At 48.1% G+C, this 24,872-nt stretch overlaps 1 protein-coding gene across 2 annotated transcripts in view; it reads right to left on the bottom strand.

Annotated features, from left to right (window-relative positions):
• Positions 1-679: 679 nt before the first annotated feature.
• SYN3 (synapsin III) overlaps positions 680-24,872 on the bottom strand; it is a 547,449-nt gene continuing 523,256 nt past the window's right edge. For both annotated transcript variants that reach the window (XM_030915417.1, XM_030915416.1), the window contains exons 10-14: positions 20,871-20,973; positions 16,452-16,586; positions 15,509-15,596; positions 4,883-5,174; positions 680-950 (exon numbers count right to left, since the gene is read on the bottom strand). In XM_030915417.1, the coding sequence (XP_030771277.1) occupies positions 818-950; positions 4,883-5,174; positions 15,509-15,596; positions 16,452-16,586; positions 20,871-20,973 (751 nt within the window). In that variant the 3' untranslated portion in view covers positions 680-817. The remainder of the gene's footprint in view (positions 951-4,882; positions 5,175-15,508; positions 15,597-16,451; positions 16,587-20,870; positions 20,974-24,872) is intronic.

Here is a 24,872-nt window from a genome sequence, read left to right as displayed (position 1 = left end):
GACAGAATGGGTACAGGAACCCGAACCTGACCCTGTCCTTGGGAAGTCCCGGGCCTCTTTCTCTTCTGTGAACTAGTCTTTATTCCTAGAAGAACCTGTGATCTGCTCTTGGCTGTCCAAATAAGAATAATGCTCTGAGTATGAGTGGCATTACAAGGGCCCCTCTGTTTCTGTCGTGTTCTCAAAGACCCCACTTGTCATACAGGGTCTCATTTCTTTCTTGGCTTCAGGACCCCACTAGTGGCCAAGTGTGATGGGGGCCTTTGCCTGCCTGGTCTAAGGGCAAGTCTTGAGCATGGATGGAACTAGTGTGGGCAGGTGGCGAGTTCCCCTGGCTGGGATTTTCTCTTTTTTGTTTGCAAAACACTGTTAAAAGATTATTGCCTCCTGTATTGCTGAGGTCCGACTACAGTGTCTGCATTTGATGGAGGTAGGGCAAGGCCTAGAGGGGGCCTTTGCCCAAAGGTGAGCAAAACACTAATAAGAATGTGAAAACTAGCCACTCGCAGACATCTCACTTGGTTATCTGGCAGGGAAGCAGGGTATGTGGTGGGTAGGCAGAGGGATGTGACGCCCATCTCTCAGGCCTGTTTTGAGGAACCTGGAGGCTCTCAAAGGCCCACCTCTCAGTCAGACAGTGCTGGAATGTCAAGGAAAATGGGAACAAATATAATCAGTTCCTGGGTCAAAGGCATTTAGAAAGTATGTTCTCAGGCCCTCCATTCTGTTCTCATCAGGAACCAAGGCTGAGAAGGAAGATGAGGCAGGAGGGGGACGAGTGTAGCAGAGCACTCTTCCCCTCCCAGCCTGGATGGTGTTAGTCAGAGAACAGGCTGGCAAAAGACTTCCTCAGGTTGCGGATGGTTTCGGCCTTGGCCTCGTCTTCACTTGGGGTCCCACGCTGGGAGGTGTCGGATGTGCTGAGGCTGTTAGTCAGGGACTGAGATTTGCTGAAACAGAAAGGCAAGGGGGTTGAGGAAGACAAGGCATAGACTATCAAAGAAATGGGTCTTGGGGGCTTGCCTGTGAGCCAGATGGGCTACCCCAATCATCCTAAGGTTATTAAGGTCAGAAACCAGGCAGTTCCAATGCTTACATGATGTTAGGTACATTACACACATCATTTGCAAGGTGGTTATGTTCCTCATTTCTTAGGTTCAGGAATAGGGGCTCACAGAGTCAATTAACTTGCTCAGGTCCTCACAGCAAGTAATGGGGGAGCACCCAGAGGTCACATTCTTTCCATTATGCCAGGCTGTTGAGGCAGCAGGCATTGCTGGAGTAGTAGCTTGGCTGCTCTCCTGCCTGTGGGTACAAACCCACTTTGTAAACTGCAATGTGCTGTATCAACATCAGGTTATAGTTATTTCCAGCACTAGTTTAGGTATCAGGAGGCCTGTATTCTAGAACCTTCTCTGCTCTTTGATGTCTGTGGCCTCGGGCAAGGAACTTACCTTCTCAGGGCTTCCTTTATCTCATCTGTAGAGCCAAGGGTTCGTCCTGCTGACCCTCAGGCCTCTTCCAGCCCTGACATTCTGGACTTCAATTCCCATCTCTTCTCCAATGTCTTTATGGCCAATTCTGCCCCCCCAAATCTTTTGTTAAAGATTTGGAATCTTTAACAAATTCCAAAGAATTTTGGAATTCTTTTAGTGCCAACTTTTTGAATGGCAGGTGCCATTCTGAGTGCTTCCCAAATGCCAGCCTGTAGCAACTGCTTGCTGAGCACTTCCCCGTGCTAGGGGACAGGGGTGTAAGATGAATATGATTCAGGCCCTGCTTCGGGAGGCTCACAGTCATAGGAGGGGAGGCAACAGACATAGGAAGAGATTATGTAAATGTGTCAAAAGTTTAAGAGCTCTGCATGTGATGCCGTCATCACATTAAAAACTGGGGACTTTAAAGCAGGGACTGTCTTTTACTCCTTGCTTCTTACCCCTCAGAGAGTCTTACCTAGAGCAAGGCACAGAGTAGGTATTTGGTGAATACCCGCTGACTTGAATTGAGCCAAATTCTTCAAAGCAGTAAGTCAGGAAATTTACGTGTTTTTAGCTAGAACACTGTAAGGTCGGTGACCAAACCTGGTTTAAGGCCCAGAGCCCTTGTCTGTCCTGTGATTAGCTGGACTGATCTTCTTATGTGGTGACAGGCTGTACACAGATAAGCCTCTATGGTGCCAGCAGCATTCTAAGCACCAACTGTACAGAAACTCGTTGCAATCCTTATAATAACCCTGTGGGGTTATTGTCCCCATTCTGCATGTGAGGAAATTGAAGCACAGCGAGGTTAGGCAACTTATGTGAGGTCGTATCATTTTTTTTTTTCTTTTTTTTTTTGAGACGGAGTCTCGCTCTGTTGCCCGGGCTGGAGTGCAGTGGCCGGATCTCAGCTCACTGCAAGCTCCGCCTCCCGGGTTTACGCCATTCTCCTGCCTCAGCCTCCCGAGTAGCTGGGACTACAGGTGCCCGCCACCTCGCCTGGCTAGTTTTTTGTATTTTTTTAGTAGAGACGGGGTTTCACCGTGTTAGCCAGGATGGTCTCGATCTCCTGACCTCGTGATCTGCCCGTCTCGGCCTCCCAAAGTGCTGAGATTACAGGCTTGAGCCACCGCGCCTGGCCGGTCGTGTAGTTTTTAAGTAGTAGAACTAGATTTGAACCCAGACAGTCTGACTAGAGTCTGTGCTGTCAGCTGCTATTCCATATTGCCAGGAGGGCCATTTGCTAGTGTCTGTCAAACTAAAAATACATTTATCCTTTGATCCAACAATACCGTGTCAGGTTATTTTCTCTAGAGTGAGTCTTGCAACTATGAAAGTGTATGTTAAGATTTATTAATTGCAGCATTATTTGTAAGATCAAACCAAGTTTCTATTTGTGGTGGATTAATTAGATAAATTATAGCACAACTGTACAGTGGAATACTATGAGACCATAAAAAATAAAATTCCAAGGAACTGGGTGCTCCAGGATTTATTATTAAACATGAAAATCAGTGAGCAGAATGGTGTGGAGAGTGAATACTCCTGTGTGTGTAAGAAAATGAGGGCGAGGAGCTGAACATTTTTATTATTTATGCAAATATTTTTTATTTGCATAAGGAAGCACTGAAAGGACACATAGGAACTAACAAAAGTCATTTCTGGGGAACAGGGCAGCAAAGCATTGGATGAGAATCGGGGAGCAATGAGGCTTTTCAATATACATCTTTGATATCTTTTATTTATTTACTTATTTTTTGAGACAGAGTCTCACTCTGTTACCCAGGCTGGAGTGCAGTGGCACAATCTCAGCTCACTGCAACCTTTGCCTCCCAGGTTCAAGTGATTCTCCTAGCTCAGCCTCCCAAGTAGCTGGGATGATAGGTGTGCACCACCACACCCAGCTAATTTTTGTATTTTCAGTAGAGATGGGGGTTCACCATGTTGGCCAGGCTGGTCTCGAACCCCGGACCTCAGGTGATCCACCCACCTTGGCCTTCCAAAGTGTTGGGATTACAGGTGTGAGCCACCACACCTGGCCTGATGTCTTTTAGATCGTTGAACCATGTGAATATATTACCTATACAAAAAAATAGTTGTTAACGTGATCTGGACTGGATGTCCTGAGTTTAATCCCAGCTCTTTTAGTTATTAACTGGAACCTTTGGCAAGTTATTTAATCTTTCTTGGCTACTCATCTGTACAATGGGGATAAGAAATAGTTATTAACTCCTAAGCTTGTGAGAACTTAAAAAAACCCAAGTAAGTAAAGTGCTTGGCACATAGTAAGTGGACAATAGCTGTTAGCTATGAACTGTGATGATCAACATTTGGCCTTGAAGAAAGGTAGAGCTTTCCAAAGAACAGTTACTTGGGACCTCTCTTTAGGACCTCAAACCAAGAGATGGGCCTGAGGGGAAACAGGATGTATATGTGTATTGTGATGGATGGCTTACAAAAATGACTGCAATGATTCCTCTTGTCCCTGGAGCCTGCCCTTTTGAGATGTGACTTCATGGCTTCTCCCACCAAGAGCTTATTTCCTACCTCTTGAATGTGGGTTTGGCCCTGTGACTTGCTTTGGCTAAAAGCATGTGATAGAATAACACTTCATAACTCCCAAGGCTAGGCCTCAAGAGGCTTTGCAGCTTGTACTCTCTCCCTTTTTAAAAGCAGTTCTACCATGTGAGAGAGCTTGGCTTAGCCTTGGGGAGGATGAGACCCCATGGAGAGAGAGAGGCCCCAGCTGACAGCCAGCACCAGCAACCAGATGTGTGTGTGAGGCCTTCCTGGACCATTCAGCCTCAGTGAAGCTGCCACATGACTGCAGTTGTATGAGTGATCCCAGGAAAGTAGGGTTGCCAGATTGAGCAAATACAAATATGAAGATAAATGTGCATTTCAGATGAAAAGCTAAGACTTTTTTTTAGTGTAAGTATATTCCATGCAATGTTTGGGCATACTTACACTCACAATCATCTGTTTTTTATCTGAAATGTAAATCTAACTGGGTATCCTGTGTTTTATCCTGTAACGCTGTAGGAGACACCAGCAGAAGAACCTCCCAACTGAGCTAAATTCAGAACAAACAGCTGAACCAAAAAATTACGAACAAAGAAAATGATTGTTTTCTTCAGCCACTAAGTTTTGGGGTGGTTTGTTATGCAGCAAAAAATAACTGATATGTGTATACATGGAGGGTCACAGTGGTGTCTAATCTATACTCTAACCTTGTTGGGCCTCCCCAGCAAATTCCATCCTCTAGTCTTGTTTTTACCTATTTGAAGTCTAGAAAAGGCCTCGTTGGGTCTTCCTTTGTCTCCAAGTCCCTAACCCTGAATCAGCCAAGCTCTGCCTACACCCCAGCTCGATCCTATACCTTTTCCAATTCCCAAAGCACTTACTTGAGATGCGGATGGGGTGGTGCTGGCTTCTTGGACTCTTCACTCTGCTGGGAGGTGCTACGGCCCTGCACAGGGGGCCGGGGCTGTGAGGTGAGGGTGGCACCTGGCTTGGAGGCCTGGTTTGGGGAGCTGCCACTGGATGCCCGGGATAGCTGTGGAGAGCCTGGTGACCTTTGCTGCTGTGGAGATCCGGACTGGGGGCTCAGGGGCTGCTGGCCTTGTGGGGAGAGCCTCTGCTGGGAGGGGCTTCCAGATCTCTGGGGCTGAGGAGACTGAGCTTGGCGAGGGCCTCCTAAAGGGCCAGAAAAAAAAAGGTTCAGTTCAATTTTTTTCTTAGGATAGATATGGCTGTACACAAGTAATGTTGCTTCAAGGATGTTCATTACAGTGTCTCTTATAACGGTGAAAAATTGAAAGCCGTATAAACACCTAACCGTAAGGAAGTAATTAGGAACATTAAGATACATCTGTATAATGGAATATGCTGTGGTCATCACATAGGATGTGGCTGACTAATATTAAATGACATAGGATACTGTTAATAACATATGCTAAATATACTGCTGAACAAAATAGCTTAGAATACAGTACATATGGTTTTATTTTGGCACATATGTAAAAACATATATAAAAAGGACTGGAAGATTGTACACTAAAACCAGTGTGTCTCAGACTTTAATGTGCGTATGAATCACTGGGGATCTGGTCAAAATAAAGATTCTGATAGAGTGGGTCTTGGGCTGTGTTATGGACTGAATTGTGTTCGTCCTGTCCCAATTCATATGTCAAAGCCTTAACCCTAACCCTCAATGCAATTCTATTTGGAGATAGGATCTTTAAAGAGGTAATTCAAGTTAAGTGAGGTGATAGGGTGGGGCCCTAATCTGATAGGCCTGGTGTCCTTATAAGAGGAGAAAGAAATATCAGGAGTGTCATGTACGTAGGCACAGAGGAACAGACACACGAGGATACACAAAGAAGGCTGCCATCTGCAGGCCAAAGAGAGAAACTGTACCAGAAACCAACCCTGCCAGCACCTTGATCTTGTACCTGCAGCTTCCAGAACTGTGAAAAAATGTCTGTTGTTTAAGGCCCCCCAGTCTATGGCATTTTGTTATTAAGGTGGCCTGAGAAAACTAATACAGGCGGGGTCTGTGATTCTGCATTTCTAACGGGTTCCCAGCTTATCCTACTTTGAGTAATGAGACACTAAATAATCATTAAAGTGGTGAGATTATGAAGGATTTTAATTTCCTTTTTCTTTTTCTTCTCACGGGTATTTTCCACACTGAAGATGTATTTCTTTGGAAACAATGACAAGAATTAACTCTTACTTTTTGGGTTGCTCTCTCAACTTTTCCAAGAACTTTTAAAAGCAACATACCACTTGATCTAGAGAGGTCAGTAGGGAAGATACTACTCTTCTCACCACACAGAGGTGGAGACTGGGTCTTATTAAGGTTTCCCAATTGGAAGAGGAGCCACAGAAAGCTCAAAGAGAATCTTGGTTTCTCTCTGTCACCGCACAGGGCACACAGGCTTTCACAAGCAAGCCAAGGGGCATCTAAGCTTGGGGATGTTGTAGCCACTCAGAAATGACTTTGAGTAGAATTCCAAGGCCCCCAACAATCAAGGTGCACTCTCCTCATCCTCAAATTCTGGGTGTCAGGGCTGTTGATGGTGAATTGCATTTTGCCAAAGCCGACTGTCTGCCTGCTGATCTCTTCTCCCTGCGACATGCTGCTGCCAGGGGAGAGTGGGGTTGGGCTGGGGTGATTCTTGCCACGTTTTTTTGAGAGCACTACAGGCACATTAGGAGACTGAAAACTAAAAGGAGCTGTAACCCATCTCTGTGACTCTGTAACAATGGGGCTTCTACTGAGCACCTATTATGTCACCAGCTTTAGGACTGGGCAGCCTCACAACAGCTCTGTGGGTTAGGCATTATTTTTCATCCTCTACCCCCAGCCATGGGAGTGCTGTCCCTGGAACTCTAGAGACAGCCAAGTGTATAATTATACATTTTCTAGTAGGCACATTTTAAAAAGTAAAAAGAAATAGGTGAACATAATTTTAATAGTGTGTGTGTATATGTATATATAGGTATGTATGTATATACATAATTTTTTATAGAAGAGATGGGGTCTCTGTCACCCAGGCTGGAGTGCAGTGGCATGGTCACACTGCAGCAGTGAACCCCTGGGCCACCCTCCTGCCTCAGTCTCTAGAGTAGCTGGGACTACAGGCCCAACACCACTTTTTCATTATTATTATTATTATTATTATTTTTTTTTTTTTTTTTTTGAGACGGAGTCTTGGTCTGTCACCCAGGCTGGAGTGCAGTGACCAGATCTGAGCTCACTGCAAGCTCTGCCTCCCGGGTTTATGCCATTCTCCTGCCTCAGCCTCCCGAGTAGCTGGGACTACAGGCGCCCGCCACCTCGCCCGGCTAGTTTTTTGTATTTTTTAGTAGAGGTGGGGTTTCACCGTGTTAGCCAGGATGGTCTCGATCTCCTGACCTCGTGATCCGCCCGTCTCGGCCTCCCAAAGTGCTGGGATTACAGGCTTGAGCCACCGCGCCCGGCCTTCATTATTATTATTATTATTATTATTTTTGTAGAAATGGGGTGTCGCTATGTTGCCCAGGCTGGTCTTGAACTTCTGGCCTCAAGGAATTCTCCTTGGCCTCCCAAAGTGCTGGGATTACAGGTGTGAGCTACTGTGCTTTGCCCCATTTTTACAGAGAAACTGAGACCCAGATATATTGTGACTTGCTTGAGATGTCACTACGAATAAGGGGACAAGTCAAGATTCAAACCTCGATCTCTTTGACCCCAAAGCCCTGTCTTGTTTCTTTTTCCTTTATGAAAACTGCACCACGCAGGCTCCTCTGAGTCCTCACAACATCTTCTTTGCTAATTAAGAAAAGGCGGCTTCCTTCAGCGGAAGCAGCTCTGAGCCAGATGCCAAGGGGGCAAGGACTAGATTTCAGCCTCCCCTAGCAGATGCCACGTCAGCTGAGCACATTCTCAGAGGACATGCCACCTGTGTAACCTCCATGACCTCCCCTAGCAGATGCCACGTCAGCTGAGCCCATTCTCAGAGGACATGCCACCTGTGTAATCTCCATGACCTGTGGAGTCTGGTGGCCCTGACTCCACACCAGCACCAGGAGCCTCAGATCCTGACTTGAGCCTTTCCATTAACTCGCTGTGTGACCGTGGGTAAGTCACTCCCCTTCTCTGGGCTTCCGGGCCCTCGTTTGTAAAATAAGGCCATTGGACTGTACATCAAACATCCCTCCTGATCTGAACATTTCTGTGAGGTTGCGGAACACTAAATTGGATTACATTGTGGTACCAGTTTAGCATCTGATTGTATTACATGGCTTTGATTCATTACCTCTTTCATGATTGTATATCCCAGTAGATGGGAGGTCACATTTATTTCAAACACCTCTAGGGCCAACCAGGTACGTAACTAAATAAAGCAGGCAAATATATGAAAAGTAATGTGGCTTTCAACAATTTTCCCACTTGAGATAAAAACATTCCAGAGAACTATTTCTCTCTTTTTTTTTTTTTTTTTTTTTTTTTGAGACGGAGTCTCGCTCTGTCGTCCGGGCTGGAGTGCAGTGGCCGGATCTCAGCTCACTGCAAGCTCCGCCTCCCGGGTTTACGCCATTCTCCTGCCTCAGCCTCCCGAGTAGCTGGGACTACAGACGCCCGCCACCTCGCCCGGCTAGTTTTTTGTATTTTTTAGTAGAGACGAGGTTTCACCGTGTTAGCCAGGATGGTCTCGATCTCCTGACCTCGTGATCCGCCCGTCTCGGCCTCCCAAAGTGCTGGGATTACAGGCTTGAGCCACCGCGCCCGGCCGCTGAGAACTATTTCTCTAAAGAGGTGCAAGCATACAGAACATAGCAATTACCCCTCACTGTCACTATAGAAGTGAGGAGTAGGGCTGGAAGCAAACGCAGGAGCCCCTAGGAACCCTTGCTCTGATCAAGGGAGCCGCTGTTAGTAACGCCAGTAACGCTATTAGTAACTGCTGTTAGCAACGCCCGTGTCGCTGTATAGAAACACAGGCCCATTATTTCTAGAGCTTATGTGCTATCAAGAGATGCTGGAAATCTAGATGTTTAAGTAACACCTCCTGATTTTTTTTTTTTGAGACAGAGTCTCGCGCTATTACCCGGACTGGAGTGCAGTGGCGCGATCTCAGCTCACTGCAACCTCTGCCTCCCAGGTTCAAGAGATTCTCCTGCCTCAGCCTCCCAAGTAGCTGGGATTACAGGCGCCTGCCACCATGGCCAGCTAATTTTTTGTATTTTTAGCATTGACAGGGTTTCACCATGTTGGCCAGGCTAGTCTTGAACTCCTGACCTTGTGATTCGCTCCCCCCCAGCCTCCCAAAGTGCTGGGATTATAGGCGTGAGTCACTGTGCCCAGCTCACCTCCTGATTTTTAAATGTTGGTTACTTTTGGGTTTTCTAAACCCACCGCAGTTCAAAGAAAACATTTGCTTTCTACTTTTATCTTCAGTTTTCCCTGACTCGCCCCCCTTCCCAGGTTGATATCTTAGAAAATCTGGATACCCGTTCATTAATTCAGTAACTCTTTGTTGAGTCCCTATCATACACCTGGGATTTATCAAGAGACACTGTAGTTACTGGATTCAGAGACCAGAGTGGTAACCATTACCACTGCCCTAGTTATTTATTTCAGCTTCTTGGCAAAGCAAACAATTTAATATTTTTTATATGAGCACATACATACACAAAATATTGACATATATAGAAAGTATTTGCCTAAGCACAGAAATGAAGCTTATTAAAAGAAAATTTCACTTTTACTGAGTTGAAATGAATAGCAAGTTCAAAATAATAATGTGATTTGGTAATTGGGGAACTCAATGAAAGTGTTGTTTTTAATTAGCCTTGTTATTTTTAATCTGAGTGTTAATTCACTGGGCATTTTCTTTAATTACCTTAATTGGTTTTAAATTGATTGTTTTTCAACTCACTAAAAGTGTGTTTAGCCTCATTTCCCTTAAAATAATATCTCTTTATCAAGCATGTTTTACTCTGGGCCAGAGAGGAAATCAGAATACAGTAGCTCTCTGTTTTAAAATGGCTCTGTTCAAATGTGCTTTTAAAAAGTAGGTCCCAGGGCAGAGGGGAAAGGAGGGTGTGGGGCAGAGGTACAGTCAGGAGACTGGTAGGGAGAGGAATATGTAGTTTTGGAACACTTATTACTACAGAATTATTGCTGGGTAAGGGGCACTGCATTAGTTATAAGGATGGTTAATAATAACCAAGAAAAGCAATATGGATAAGACACACATTATTAATAGCAAGCATTATGTCATAGTTATTAATAGTAAATTATTAGTAGTAAGAACTAACACCTTCTAAGCACTATCTCTGTGTCTGATACCTTGCTAATTGCTTCACCTGCATTTACATGGAAGCTGTTATTTCCTTTACACTGAGGAAACTGAGGCCCTGAGAAGTAATGTGACTTGCTTAACGCTGCAAGGACAGTGAGACATGGAACTGGATTCAAACACACTAGATCTGCCTGAAGGAGAATACTAATGTGTATTTATACAGGCACACCTTGTTTTATTGTGGTCCATTTTATTTCAATTTGCAGATACTGTGTTTTCTTTAAATTGGAGGGTTGTGGCGACCTTGCATTGAGCAAGTCTGTCAATGCCATCCTTCCAACAGCATGTACTCATCTGGTGACTCTGCATCACATTTGGCAATTGTCACAAATTTCAAACTTTTACATTATTATTGTATCTGTTATGGTGATCTGTAATCAGTGATCTTTGATACTACGATTGTATTCGTAATTGTTTTGGGGTGCCATGAACCACACCCATATAAGACAGTGAACTGGTTGGGTGTGGTGGCTCGCGCCTGTAATCCCAGCTGTTTGGGAGGCCAAGGCAGGTGGATCATGAGGTCAGGAGATCGAGACCATCCTGGCCAACATGGTGAAACCCCGTCTCTACTAAAAATACAAAAAAAATTAGCTGGGTGTGGTGGTGCATACCTGTAGTCCCAGCTACCTGGGAGGCTAAGGCAGGAGAATCTCTTGAGCCCAGGAGGCAGAGGTTGCACTGAGCCGAGATTGCACAATTGTACTCCAGCCTGGGCAAAAGAGCAAGACTCCATCTCAAAAAAAAAAAAAAAAAAAAAAGACAGTGAACTTACTTGATAAATGTGTGTGTTCTGGCTGCCCCATTTACCAGCCATTTCCTGTCTCTCTTCTTGTCCTTGGGCCTCCCTTTCCCCTAGACACAACAATATTGAATTTTGACCAATGAATAACCCAAAAATGGCCTCTAAATATTCAAGTGAAAGGGAAAGTCACTCATCTCTTACTTTGAAATAAAAAACTAGAAATGATTAAGCTTAGTGAAGACGGCATGTTGAAAGCCAAGACAAAATGAAAACTAGGCCTCTTGCACCAAAAAGTTAGCTAAGTTGTGAATGTGAAGGAAACGTTCTTGAAGGAAATTAAAAGTGCCACTCCAGTGAACACACAAATGATAAAAAATCAAAACAGCCTCATTGCTGGTATGGAAAAATTTGAGTGGTCTGGAAAGAAGATCAAACCAGACACAACATTGCCTTCAGCCAAAGCCTAACTCAGAGCAAGGCCCTAACAACTTTCAGTCCTATGAAGGCTGAGAGAGGTGAGAAAGCTAAAGAAGAAAAGTTGGAAGCTAGCAGAGGTTGGTTGGCGAGGTCTAAGGAAAGAAGCTGTCTCCATAACAAAAGCTGCAAGGTGAAGCTGCAAGTGCTGATGAAGAAGCTGCAGCAAGTTATCAGGAAGATCTAGTTTAGATCACTGATGAAGGTGGCTGTGCTAAATAGATTTTCAGTGCAGATGGAACAGCCTTCTATTGGAAGAAGATAATATTTAGGGCTTTCATAGCTGAAGAGGAGAAGTCAATGTCTGGCTTTAAAGCTTCAAAGGATAGGCTGACTCTCTTGTTGGGGCTAGTGCAGCCGGTGACTTAAAGTGGAAGCCAGTGCTCATTAACCGTTCTGGAAATCCTAGGGCCCTTAAGAAGGATGCTAAATCTGCTCTGCCTGTGCTTTGTAGATGGAAAAACAAAGCCTGGATAACAGCATAGTATTTACAATATGGTTTACTGAATATTTTAAGCCTACTGTTGAGACCTACTGTGCAGAAAAAAGATCCTTTTCAAAATATTACTGCTCATTGACAATGCATCTGTCCACACAACAGTTCTGATGGAGATGTACAAGATAATTTTGTTTTCGTGTATTTTAATACAACATCCATTCTGCAATTCATGGATCAAGGAGTAATTTAGAATTTGAGATCTTGGCCGGGCACGGTGGCTCAAGCCTGTAATCCCAGCACTTTGGGAGGCCAAGACGGGCGGATCACGAGATGAGGAGATCGAGACCATCCTGGCTAACATGGTGAAACCCCGTCTCTACTAAAAAATACAAAAAAACTAGCCGGGCGAGGTGGCAGGCGCCTGTAGTCCCAGCTACTCGGGAGGCTGAGGCAGGAGAATGGCATAAACCCGGGAGGCGGAGCTTGCAGTGAGCTGAGATCCGGCCACTGCACTCCAGCCAGGGCGACAGAGAGAGACTCTGTCTCAGAAAAAAAAAAAAAAAAAAAAAAAAAAGAATTTGAGGTCTTATTACTTAAAAAATACATTTCAGCTGGACGCAGTGGCTCATGCCCGTATGCCTGTAATCCCAGCACTTTGGGAGGCCAAGGTGGGTGGATCACGAGGTCAGGAGTTCAAGACCAGCCTGGTCAACATGGTGAAACTCCATCTCTACCAAAAATACAAAAATTAGCTGGGCATGGTGGCGCGTGCCTGTAATCCCAGCTACTTGAGAGGCTGAGGCAGGAGAACTGCTTGAACCAGGACCTGGGAGGTGGAGCTTGCAGTGAGCTGAGATTGCACCACTGAACTCCAGCTTGGGCTACAGAGTGAGACTGTCTCAAAAAAACAAAACAAAACAAAACAAAATTTCATAAAGCTATAATGGCCATAGACAGTGATTCCTCTGATGGATCTTGGCAAAGGAAATTGAAAACCTTCTGGAAAGGATTTACCTTTCTAGATGCCATTAATAATATTTGGGATTCATAGGAGGAGATCAAAATAACAACATCAACAGGAGTTTGGAAGTTGATTCCCGTCCTTATGGATAACTTTGAGGGGTTCAAGACTTCAGTGAAGGAAGTAAGTGAAGATGTGGTGGAAATAGTGAGAGAACTAAAATGAGAAGTGAAGCTTGAAGACGTGACAGAATCACTGCAGCCTCATGATAAAACTTGAATGGATGAGGAGCTGCTTCTTATGGATAAGCAAATAAAGTGATTTCTTGAGATGTAATCTATTCCTGGTAAAGATGCTATGACGATTGTTGAAAAAGACAACAAAGGATTTAGAATATGACATAAACTTAGTTGATAAAGCAGCAGCAGGTTTTGAGAGGACTGACTCCAAGTTTGAAAGAAGTTCTATTATGGGTAAAATGCTATCAAATAGCATCACATACTGAAGAGGAATCTTGTGTGAAAGGGTGAGTCAATTCATGCAGCTAACTTCACTGCAGCCTTCTTTTACAAAATTGCCTCAGTCACCCCTTGCTTCAACAACCTGTACCCTGATCAGTAAGCAGCCATCAGTATTGAGGCAAGACTCTCCATCAGAAAAACGTTACTATTCACCTAGGGCTCAGACGATTGTTAGTAATATTTTATAATTAAGGTATGTACTTTGTTTTTTTTCAGAGATAATGCTATTGTACACTTAAGAGACTACAGTATAGTGTAAACATAGCTTTTATATGCACTAAAAAATTTGCGTGACTCACTTTATTGTGATATTTACTTTATACTGGGGTGGTCTTGAACTGAACCTGCAATATCTCTGAGGTATGTCTGTACACAGTTGTGTACAATTATACAATTTCTCTTTTCTTAAAAATATCTTCTGCTTTTCCAGAAAGAGAAACACAGATGAGAAAAATGAATGGGGCGTTTTATCTAAGACCTGTGGAAGAGGAAGCCATTCCGGTGGCCAAGGTTGACTTTTTTTCAGGAAGTAATGAATCTGTTGCTTTTAATAATAGTGACTTGGAAGGCCACAACATGACAGTAATGCTTTCTTTCTGAGATATATATATATATATATATATATATATATTTTTTTTTTTTTTTTTTTTGAGATGGAGTCTCCCTCTATTGCCCAGGCTGCAGTGCAGTGGTGCAATCTCAGCTCACTCCAACCTCCGCTTCCTGGGTTCAAGTGATTCTCCTGCCTCAGCCTCCCGAGTAGCTGGGATTACAGGTGCACACCGCCACACCCGGCTATTTTTTTTTTTTTTTTTTTGTATTTTTAGTAGAGATGGGGGTTTCACCATATTGGCCAGGTTCGTCTCAAACTCCTAACCTCGTGATTCGCCCACCTCGGCCTCCCAAAGTGCTGTGATTATAGGCATGAGCCACCGCGCCCAGCCTCTGATATGTTTTTAAGAAGATCCTTAAAAGACTGCAGCGAAACTGCCTGCTTTGGTTTCTTGGTGCACAGGTGCTCTGAAGCTCCTGCTGGTGCTCGAGCAAGTGTGTTCAGGAGGTTTTGATTGTAAGAGAGGATACGGGGCGGATTTCTCTCAAGACCTGCAATGCAAGGATACCAGAGCAGCTGACATTCTTTGAGAAAGTTAGCTACTGCCATGATTGCTTTTCGTCTTTTCCTCAATAGTTTGTCCGTTCTCTAATAAGTGGTGGAAGGCAGTAATGCTGCAATATATTCGAGGAGGAATTTCAATGGCCAAGGTTTTATAGATCATGTTCCATTTTTCTTTCTTTCTTACTCTAGCTGGTTGACTCACAAATCTATCATCAGGCACCACACATTGCTATGAATAAACACTTTCTAGAAGGTCTGAAAGGCCAGACTTGTAAATCTACTATTTTCTACCTCCTTGGGCAAAGCCTCAACATTTACCTTGCTGTAAAAAGGCTCACACCTGTAATCCCAGCACTTTGGGAGGCCAAGGTGGGCGGATCACCTGAGGTCAGGAATTTGAGACCAGTCTGGCCAACATGGTGAAGCCTCATCTCTACTAATAATACAAAAATTAGCCAGGCATGGTGGTGTGCACCTGTAATCCCAGTTACTCAGGAGGCTGAGGTGGGAGAATCACTTGAACCTGGGAGGTGGAGGTTGCAGTGAGCCGAGATTGCGCCACTGCACTCCAGCCTAGGCGACAGAGCAAGACTCTGTCTCAAAAGGAAAAAAAAAAAGGAAATACTGACGTTTATTTTCCCAGCCATCTCTGGGAAAATAAAAGTGAGAAAATAGGTGGGACATTCCCTGGCACAGTGCTTGGTGCATATTAGGTTCTTAATAAATTAACCGTCTATTTCCCTTCTCCTTTCTAGACTTTTTAAAGAAGTTGACCAACCCCATAGTCTCATTCATTCTATGGATAAAGTATTCAGATGCATTTTCCCAGAGCCCCTTGCGGGAATCACATGTGGATCCTCAGTGCGTTTCAGCACCCTCACTGCATGCTTTCTCGCAGTGGCGCGTCTGGGGTCATACCTTGCGGAGGTGGACGTGGCTGGGGCTGTCCTAGCTGAGGCCCGAGCTGGGCCTGCCCTGGGGATTTTGCTGATTTAATCTGTGGAGCCTAGAGCAGAAGAGAAAAGAAGCCTTTTACTTCCTGGGTGAGAGGGCAACATTTATGAAGATCTTTTTATCATTGAGAAGAGACTTGTGCACATAAAGTGTACAGTTCTGGAGTGTACAGTGTAGTAAAGTTCTGTATGTGTAAACATCGGTGTAACCACTGTCCAGATCAAAACATAGGCCATTTCCCACGATGAAGCCTGCCTCATGACCCTTCCCAGACAGCAGCCCTGCCAGTATAATAACTATGATTCTGATGTCTGTTATCATAGATTACTTTCTATGGGGAAATCTGGGGTGGGAGGTGGAAGCTTGGGGACTTGCTTTTACATAAAGCTGGGGAGCTGGCAAATTCTTTGGATAGCAGTCTGGTTCTGGTAATCCATGGTGGGAACTGTGGAGGGGAGGAGCGACGTGAGAGCTCATCGAGGTTGGGGGAAATGGGAGACACAATAGCGTCCATTGACTGGTTCCCTGGGAGCACACAGAGGGCTTGTGTGTCCATATGCTCTCGCACACGCACGCACACACATCCCGCTCAGGCCCAGCACCGAGGGCACAGAAGGAACAGCAGGCAATCATCTCTCCCCGCAGTGCCCAAAGGCCAATTGAGACAAGACTGTTCTCCCCAGGATGGTGAAGAAGGGAGGGGGCCCCTGAAAGCCTCCTAAATTCACCCACTGGGGCAGGCTGTGAAAGCTCTCCCTGATGTCTGGCTTTCACCCACACCCCCATTCCTTCTCCCCAAGGTGGTTTCTTCCTGGGGGTATCTCCTTTGGGTCCAGGGGATCCCCATTTCCAGACAGCCTGGCATTTCTCATGGCTATAAAGTCTCCTTCGATCAGGAGGGTCTTACCCAAGGTCTCAGGGGCGAGGGCGCTGTGCCTCCTGGCATCAGGAGCTGGCTCATTTTGGAGACAACAAGGTCGGCCATCAGCTGTTTGTCCTCTTCCACATGCTCTCCAATGAGCGGCATTGAGCTGTCCATTACCTGTGGGGAGGAAGGGAGAGCTGAGGGACCCCCATGCCAGGCGAGACTGGCGGTTGGGCATCACACCCCAGAAGTGGGGACTCAGGGCTCAGGACAGAAGTGACCACCAGATGGCGATGTCCTCCATGCAAACCACCTCCAGCTGGGACTGGCCGGCAGAGACACCAGTTCGCTTCGGTTCAGTCTAAACCACTCCCTGGATGTAGTTCAATTCAGCCCACGTTTGCTGGATGACAGCAATGCGACAAGGGCCAGGGAGCCTCTGCTGACCTTTTCTGTGCTTTTCTTTGGGGAGCCACTCTCCGTCCCCTCCTTTCTCACCCTGGCCCCGTCCCAGGGTCAGGTCTGGCCACCTCTCCTTTGGCCCCAGCTCAAGGCTTTCCACAAAGTAGAAACAGTAAAGGTGGGGGGCTTGATCATGACAAAAATACGACACGGGCTGGAGTTGACCCAGGGTTCAGAGGAAAGAGGGAAGAGGAAAGGTCTGTTTTCCGGGTCCCTGGCAAAACACAGGTGGGAGGGAAACGCGTTCCACAGGGAGCTGGGCTGTTCTCAAAGTGCTTCTATGGGGAGGAGCCTGAGGGATCCTAGTTTCCCCTTCTGCTCTTTTTACAAATAGAGCAACTGAGGCTCCGAGATGGGAGGGGACTTGCCCAAGGTCACACAGGCCAATGCTCCACGTGATTCTCTGGGCATGGGAAGCTATGGGAGGTCTGGAAGGGGTGTCTTTCAGGCCTTGTCACCCTCTCTATTCCACTGCAGGAGTTGGTGGCCTGCATTCACCCACACCACCCCATCAGACTCACTGTCTTGTCTCCCCTGTTCCCAACGTCTGGACTCATTAGGGTTTCTCTCTCCTCCACGTTCCTAAGTATTCCCTCTACCCACTCCTTACCTGGCCAACTCCATTTCATCCAACAGGGAACAGCTAACTAGGTCTTCCTGGAGGAAGCCCTCTCTGATGGTGCAAGCTCTGACGAGCCACCTCATATCTGTATCCTGCCGTCCTCACCTGGTTTCACACTGGACAGCTTATCCACAGCACTGTTACCCCCTGCTCACTATGTCTCCACCACCAGACTGGGAGACCCCAAGGTGACGGATGGACCCTGTGTCCTGCTAAACAGGTGTGCCCTCCATAGACACCTGTTTAGTGGAGGAATAAGAGGCCCTTGCGATAAGCCCGGCTCATAAGGATAAGGATAATGGGAAGCGCCGTAATTTATCGGGCACTTCGTATGTGCTACGCACTATTCTAAGCATCGGGTGTGGAGGATCTCTCATGAACCTCAGAATAGCTTTTGAGGCAGGTACTATTATCCTCATTGTAATGATGAGGAAGCAGAGGGTCAAAGAAGTGGCAAGGTCAAGGACACAGCACTGGCAACCCATGGTCCTCCCACTGCAGCAGGCTAATTCCCAGCAAGCATTGGAACAGCACAACAGCGTAGGAACTGGGAAGGGGGAACGTGGGTTCCAGGCTTGGCTTCTGCTGTGGACTTGCTCTGTGATCTTGGTCAGAGTTTCTTTTTCTCTATGGGCCTTTTTTGTTTTTCTCAACAGTGAACTGAGGGATCTGGGCAGCTGCTAAGACCCTTCCAGCTGGGACTTGTAGGGATCTGTGAGTTTAGCACCCACTTTGATTAGGAAACTGAAAACCTAGCTTAAGAATGTGAATACTGCTTCCAGCAGGGTCCTGAGCTCTGCGCACGTTGTACCTGGAACTGAGGTCTCCTGGATCCCAGTGCCCCGGGCAGGGACAGTCACTCAGTCACCACTGGCTGAGCTCTGACTGTGGAGTCTGCCCCGAAGGTACACAGGCGTCCTGCACCCTGCCTGTCCTCTCTCCCCCTGCCCCTGCCCACCCCATTTTATTCTGGTCTCTGTTTCCTACATTCCCTGCCACAGAAAACAGCCACCACAAGGAACCTGAGGTTCGTTTTGGAATTCCCCACGGTACACACAGCCAAAGGAAGTGGCCGCTCTGGTCTCCCCCGGGAAACATTTTCCAGTAGGCAATGCCATTCCCCGGACAAGGTCAGAGAGGACAAGTTCAAGGGTCTTTTCCCCCGAGTATCTGACTGTGAGCCGCTTCTTCCCAAAACATTTCACACACACTTTCAGTTCTCACCGTAGAGGTGGCTGAAGAAACCAGTGTTTTGGGACCTCTTCTGCCTTTTTTCCCCCTTACTGGGGGAAAACACCTTTTATATTTTTGGTAACAAGTTTCCCATCTCCCCTGACCCCACTCCAAACGCAAAAGCAAAGGAAACAACGCTGGAATGTTTCTGCGAGGAAAAAAAGTCTGAAAAGCTATCTTTCATTTTCCCTCTGGAACATTCTCGGGAGACATTGTTTCCTGTTTTTTTGAAGTCCAAGCCCCACTACTTTTACTTTTTTTTTTTTCCTATGTGAAAGGACTTTCATCCCCAACTCTCTGAATGGCTGAAGGCAGGAAGCCTGGGCCCACGAGCACGGATTCTTTTTTTTTTTTTTTTTTCCCCCAAGAGAAAGCTGAGACCCGGAGAGGGAGGGCTTCACAGGGGACAGAGAGACTGCTGGTGTAAGAGAGGAGCTGGCCTTTGGGGGTCAGGGGAGTCCAGGGGCTCTAGGAGACAGGGACCCTGTTCTCGTGTTTGCGGTTGCACTGTGTCCACCTGGCTTGGGGACTGGCTCCCGGAGCAGCGGCTCAGTGGATACATAAATGAGTGCTTGTGTGCCAAACCTGGGTTCATGTCTGGTGGTCCCCGTGAGGGGATGCAGAGACAGGAGGACCTGGTGGGGTCTGAGGAGCTGCTGTGCTGGGGGATCTTGCCCCACCTCTGGGCTGAAGCTCCCAGGAAGGTGGAGGATGAGCTCCTCCAGGAAGCAACTGTACAGGTCAAGGCATCTGTTCCCAGCCTCTTCCATGGCTCCTCCAAGTAGGGGCTACTTGGAGAATTTCAGGTTTGGTGGCAGCCAGAGGGAAGGTGTTTGCGGGCCTTGAGAGGAGAGCTGTTCTCAGAGAGGGACTGGGTCTGCCAGTACAGACACCGCTCTTCCTGCTGGAGCTTCCTGGCCTCTTTGGGGAGGAGAGAGGGGCCATGTTCATCCTGGACTCCCTCCTCCTACCTCCAAGGCCTGGGCGTGAACACCCTCCTGGCATGACTGGGCTCCCACCCGCTGAGTCACCTGGTCCTCCTCGGCCGTGGGCTCCTGGGGAGTGAGGCAGACATGAGGGACGGGAGGACCGGCTGGCTCCTGTGGTCACCCCAGCCATGTGCTTTCCATTAGCCGCCCATACCCCGGGGAGGGGACAGCCACAGGGCTCTCCCTCACGTGTCCTGGCCTTGTGTCAGCACCGCCTGTGGAAGGAGGGGGCTGAACGCGGCACTGGAGCTGTGAGTGTGGAGATGGGAAGTTATGGAGGACTCTGAGGCCACAGGGGCCTTTTCAGGGGAAAGCAGTGGAGAGCCACGGGGCATGGGGTGGGGGGCAGGGAAGAGGAGTTGGGGAGGGGACGGGAGGGCTGTGGGACCATGAGAGACACCGGGAAGACATGGAGGAGAGGTGGGGGGTGGTGGGATACGGTAAGCATGGAGAGGAAGTGGCGGGGCTGGGAGGGCTGCAGGATTGGGAGAGGCACGGGCTGCTGGAGGGTCTTGAGAGAGATTCCGGAACCCACAGCCCCTCTGTGAACCCCCTCTTACCATTCTGCTTCCCTCCATCTTCCCCTCTATTCACACCCCTGTACCATTCCATCCCCCTTCCAAATCCTCAATGCTCTGCCACTGTTTCTCACCCTCTCCCCTGCCAGCCTGCACACCCCATGTCTATCAAGTCCATGGCTGTATCCCCAGAGCCACACCCATGCTTAGCCCATGGGAGCCCCCTAAGGCTGTGTTTGTTCAATGAACAAATGATGGACTGTCTGCATGGTGACCAAGGAAGGGTGCCCACTTTACATGCTTGGACACTGAGGAAATGGAAGGGGCCCTATGGGACAGTATCTTGCTGACCCTTGGCCAGATGCCCTTTCCCTTTCCTTAGGCCTGTGGGTTGGGGAGGTTGTTAAACCTCGTGCCCTGAGGTCTCTCGACTGAGTTCCGAGTCCCCAGGCATGAAGCCTTTCGATGCCTCTGAGGGTGGGAAGGAGCCTCCAGAAGCAGCTCACTGAGGCCTGGGCTGCGTGTGCCCTGGAGCCAGGACACAGCTGATGGTGCCAAAGATCATGCAGGGATTCCCTCCCCCTGGCACGCCTGCCGGGCTGGACCGGCCAGGAGGACTGCCTGCTTCATCCCTCACCTCGATGATGTAATCTCTGCCATCCTTGCTGTGGACGGCCTTGACGGCACAGATGTCCAGGCCGCCAAACATTTCCGAGCAGCTGTCCACCCACAGCCTGTACCTGCAGGGACAGATGGACAGACAGTGAAGTGGCCTGGGAAAGTGGGGAAGGGGGTGGAGGAGAAAAGTGGATTCACATGGAAAAACAGACAGGGAGAGACAGTGATACACACATCCAGACAGAGATGGAGAGGGACAGAGAAGCAGCAAGAGAGACAGAAAGATGGAGAGCGTCAGAGTCTAAGACGCAGAGACAGAGAGGCAGGGAGAGAGGCAGGGACACAAATGACAGTGAGAGAGAGACCCAGAGAAAGAACACGAGAGAGCCAGGAAGGAGGGGAGAGAGGCAGGGTGAGGGAGCGAAGGAACCGGAGTTGGGATAGGTCTCCCCCAAACCCAGGACTTGCTGGCTCTGCAGTAATGGGGAGCTTGCCCTGCCCCCATCCGGAGTCATCCTGGACACCCAGTTACCCCTGTGTCCCTTTTCCCTTGGGAAAGCTGCTCCAAGGGCTCCAGAAATCCCTCCAGGCTGCCCTTGCAGTCCCAGCCCTGGCCAGACAAGAGGCTGTGGAGGACAAAGGGTGCATTTTTCCCGGGCCCGGGGCGGGTGGGCTGGGGAGACTGGCCGGCTGCTTCTGCCTCGCCCAGGGGGCCTGGCCTTCTAGACCCACTGCTTTTGTTCCCTTTCCAGCCACTTGATGTCTGCAAGGCCAGTTTGCTTTGCTGGGGACAGATCTCAGCGCTGGACTTTGACCCTGCAACAAGGGGGTGGTTGTATGTGAAGAAACTGTCCGGGCTTGCACTTAGCTTCCCCTGTGGGCTGGATAAGGGAGTCACAGGGGACTCTGTGTCAGTGTTCTTGCTTCTCACTCTCCAGGGTCACACAGGGCATGCCTACTCTCACATAGCTTTGCGTGTCTGAGCCATCAGTGCTGGGACGAGGAGGGACTGAGACTGGAATGTTCTTAGAACGGATTTTCATCTCATCCACCAAAGCCTACTGAGGCCCAGAGAGGGAGGCTGGCTGGTCCAGCTCACACAGTAAGGCAGTAAGAACACCAGGATCACCTCGATCTCCTTGACTCTCAGTCCAGTTTTTTCTCATTCAGCTGTAGCATGGAGCATGTGATATCATCAAAGTAAAAGGAAGGATGGAAACTCACATCCATGGAGCTCCTGCTATGTTCCAGACATTCTGGGCCTGGGGGCTGACTCCTCATCCCCTCGGATCCCAGCACAACTCTATGAGGAAGATTTTAACCCGTCTTACTAATGGAGGAAAAGGCTCAGAGAGATGATTAAGTGACTGTGCAGCTTCCAAACCTAGATCCTGTCTGATTCCAGATTCCAAGCAAGCCACCCTTCCTCTCATTCTGAAGGTGCCCCAGAACATCCATTCTCACTCAGCATGGGAGACCAGGGACCTACATTCTTGCTATTAATTCCTTAATACTTTTGGCGAAGCCTCTCCCTCTTATCATAAAATGGGAAAGCCTAGATCTGATTCTGGTTGTACCTCAGAATCACCAGGAGAGTTAAATGCACAAACAGCCAGACTTGGGGCTCCGCCCTATGTTAGAGTAATTTCTATAATTTTTGAAAGCTTTCCATGTGATTCTGCTATGTGGCCACGTTTGGGGACAACCTTGGGTCCTTGGAGCTTGAAGAGTCTTCTGGAATCACTGATCAGGGTCCTCGTTTTCGGCCCCAGTGGCTGACTTGTGGGCGCCACACACTTAGGGTGAGCTGTGCCCTGAGACACACTCATAAATCAGGTATCTTCTCAATGGAACGTGGAAATTTGAGCTGAGGTCCAGAAGCAGCTGTTTGCAGAGGCTGTTTTGAAAGGATGAACCTTGGGGTCCCCTGCTGGCTGCACCCCATAGGACACAGGCATACCAGGGTCTAGGAAGGGGCTAGAGGCGTACAGCAGCATGAGAGTGCTTAGAGAATGGGGGGCCCTGCTCTCCTCCTGCCAGGTGGGACTAGCACCAACCGAATGACATCACTGGTTTTGCCCAGGAGTCAGGCCACCTGGCAAGCAGGCAAGCCATGTGGAGGGCGGGGTCAGGCCCTGCGTATGAGTCCCTGTATGGATTTTGTTCCTGTGGGGATAGGACTGGGGAATCTCTCCAGCCCAGACCCTGGAGTACCGCCTGTGACTGGAAAAGGGAAAGTGGATTCCAGGCCTGGGCAGGCCCACTCCCATGGTAGGTTCCTCCAGGGATGGCCCATGCAACCTGGGATTTGGCAGAGCCAGGGATAGGTGGCGTGCTGGGGACATCTGTGAGTGGCTCAGGAGGCACTGGGGAAGGCTGGGCTCACGTTCGGGAAGGGCCATAGAGAAGACGGCCACGACTGTCCCGTGAACACCTGTTGGGGGAAGGAGGTGACTGCCTCAGCCACATGATTCCGTTGTGTCAGGTCATGAGCGCAGCCTCCAGGAGACTCATTAGCACAGGTGGGTTCCCAGGTTGAAGGTGGCAGCTGCCCCCTGGGGTTGATGGGAAGGGCAGGTGCGCCTCCTTGCCAGGGGCTGGTTCTGAATTAGGTGCTGCACAGCCCTCTCTCATTCAGTCCTCACACCTGCACCCTGACTTGGGTATTACTGCTTTCATTTTGCAGTTGAAGAAGCTCAGAAATGTTCCTGAACATGCCCAAGGTCACACTCCGTCTCTATTGCTGTAGGGGGTGGTCCCACTCCAGTCTCCAGGGGTGCAGACCTGACATAGGCCTCCAATCACAGCGTTGCAGTGTCTTGGGCCATAGTGATTGGTTCAGGGATGGTCACGTGACTTAAGCCAGGCCAACCAGTGCATATGGCTTAATTTCAGGCTTTGGTTGAGATTATTGGGAAAGAGAAATTTTCTTTCTTTTGAACCTGACACTGTGAGGATGAAAGCCTGGAGCCACCGTGTGCCACCATAAAATGAAAGAGTGTCCTGGATGAAGCCAACACCGAAAGAAGCTGAACTAGGGTGGGCAGAGAAGGAGCCTCCAGGCCTTACCTGACACTGTATATCTGGAGTCGTCAGTGACATGGGCCAGTAAATCCCCCTTTTTGTGCAAACCAATTTGATTTGTGTGGTAGCCCTTGCAACTGATACAGAGTTCTTAGAGGGAAGGATTGGATTTTTTCATCCTTTAGTGCTCAGCAGAACATGGCCTGTAGTAGCTACTCAGTAAGTGTTTATTGAACAGAGCTTTTTGAGCTCACAGCCCATGCTCTATCCACTGCTGTTGTGTGGCTGCTGGCAGAGGTCATAGGGCATGCAGGCAAGAAGGTATGTATGTGGCAGCCCTGAGACCAGCCGACTCGGCCCTTTGGTCCTTCCTTGTTTTTGTTTTTTTTTTTTTTGAGACAGAGTTTTACTCTTCTTGCCCAGGCTGGAGTTCAATGGCATGATCATGATCTCAGCTTACTGCAACCTCTGCCTCCCGGGTTCCAGTGATTCTCCTGCCTCAGCCTCCCAAGTAGCTGGGATTACAGGCATGTGCCACCATGCTTGGCTACTTTTGTATTTTTAGTAGAGATGGGGTTTCTCCATGTTGGCCAGGCTGGTCTTGAACTCCTGACCTCAGGTGACCTGCCCGCCTCGCCCTCCCAAAATGCTGGCATTACAGGTGTGAGCCACCATGCCCGGCCGGCCCTTCCTTAAGTGGGGCTGGCACAAAGTGTCTAAAGGGAGAAAGATCGAAAAAACCTTCAGCCAGAAAGCATCCCTAAAATATGCATGATTCAGGGGACATCAACCTCTCCCTATTCATACTGAGATGGAAAGAAGCTTGAGAGAGAAGTTGACTCTCCAATATGCCTGGTCTCCTAATAATGCTTCCTTGCAGCTGTCAGTGCACAGGAGGGCTTGGGCAGGGCTTCCTGACCTCTTCCTATAGCAGCTGGTCAGGGCTGGAAAGACCTTGGACTTGGAGTCATGACAGCTGTTCTACTGTCAGCTGTGT

This window comes from Rhinopithecus roxellana, chromosome 13 (assembly GCF_007565055.1).
Source record: "Rhinopithecus roxellana isolate Shanxi Qingling chromosome 13, ASM756505v1, whole genome shotgun sequence".
Taxonomy (NCBI): domain Eukaryota; kingdom Metazoa; phylum Chordata; class Mammalia; order Primates; family Cercopithecidae; genus Rhinopithecus; species Rhinopithecus roxellana.
The sequence above is the reverse complement of the archived record's forward strand: the minus strand, read 5'-3'. Positions and strand labels throughout refer to the sequence as shown.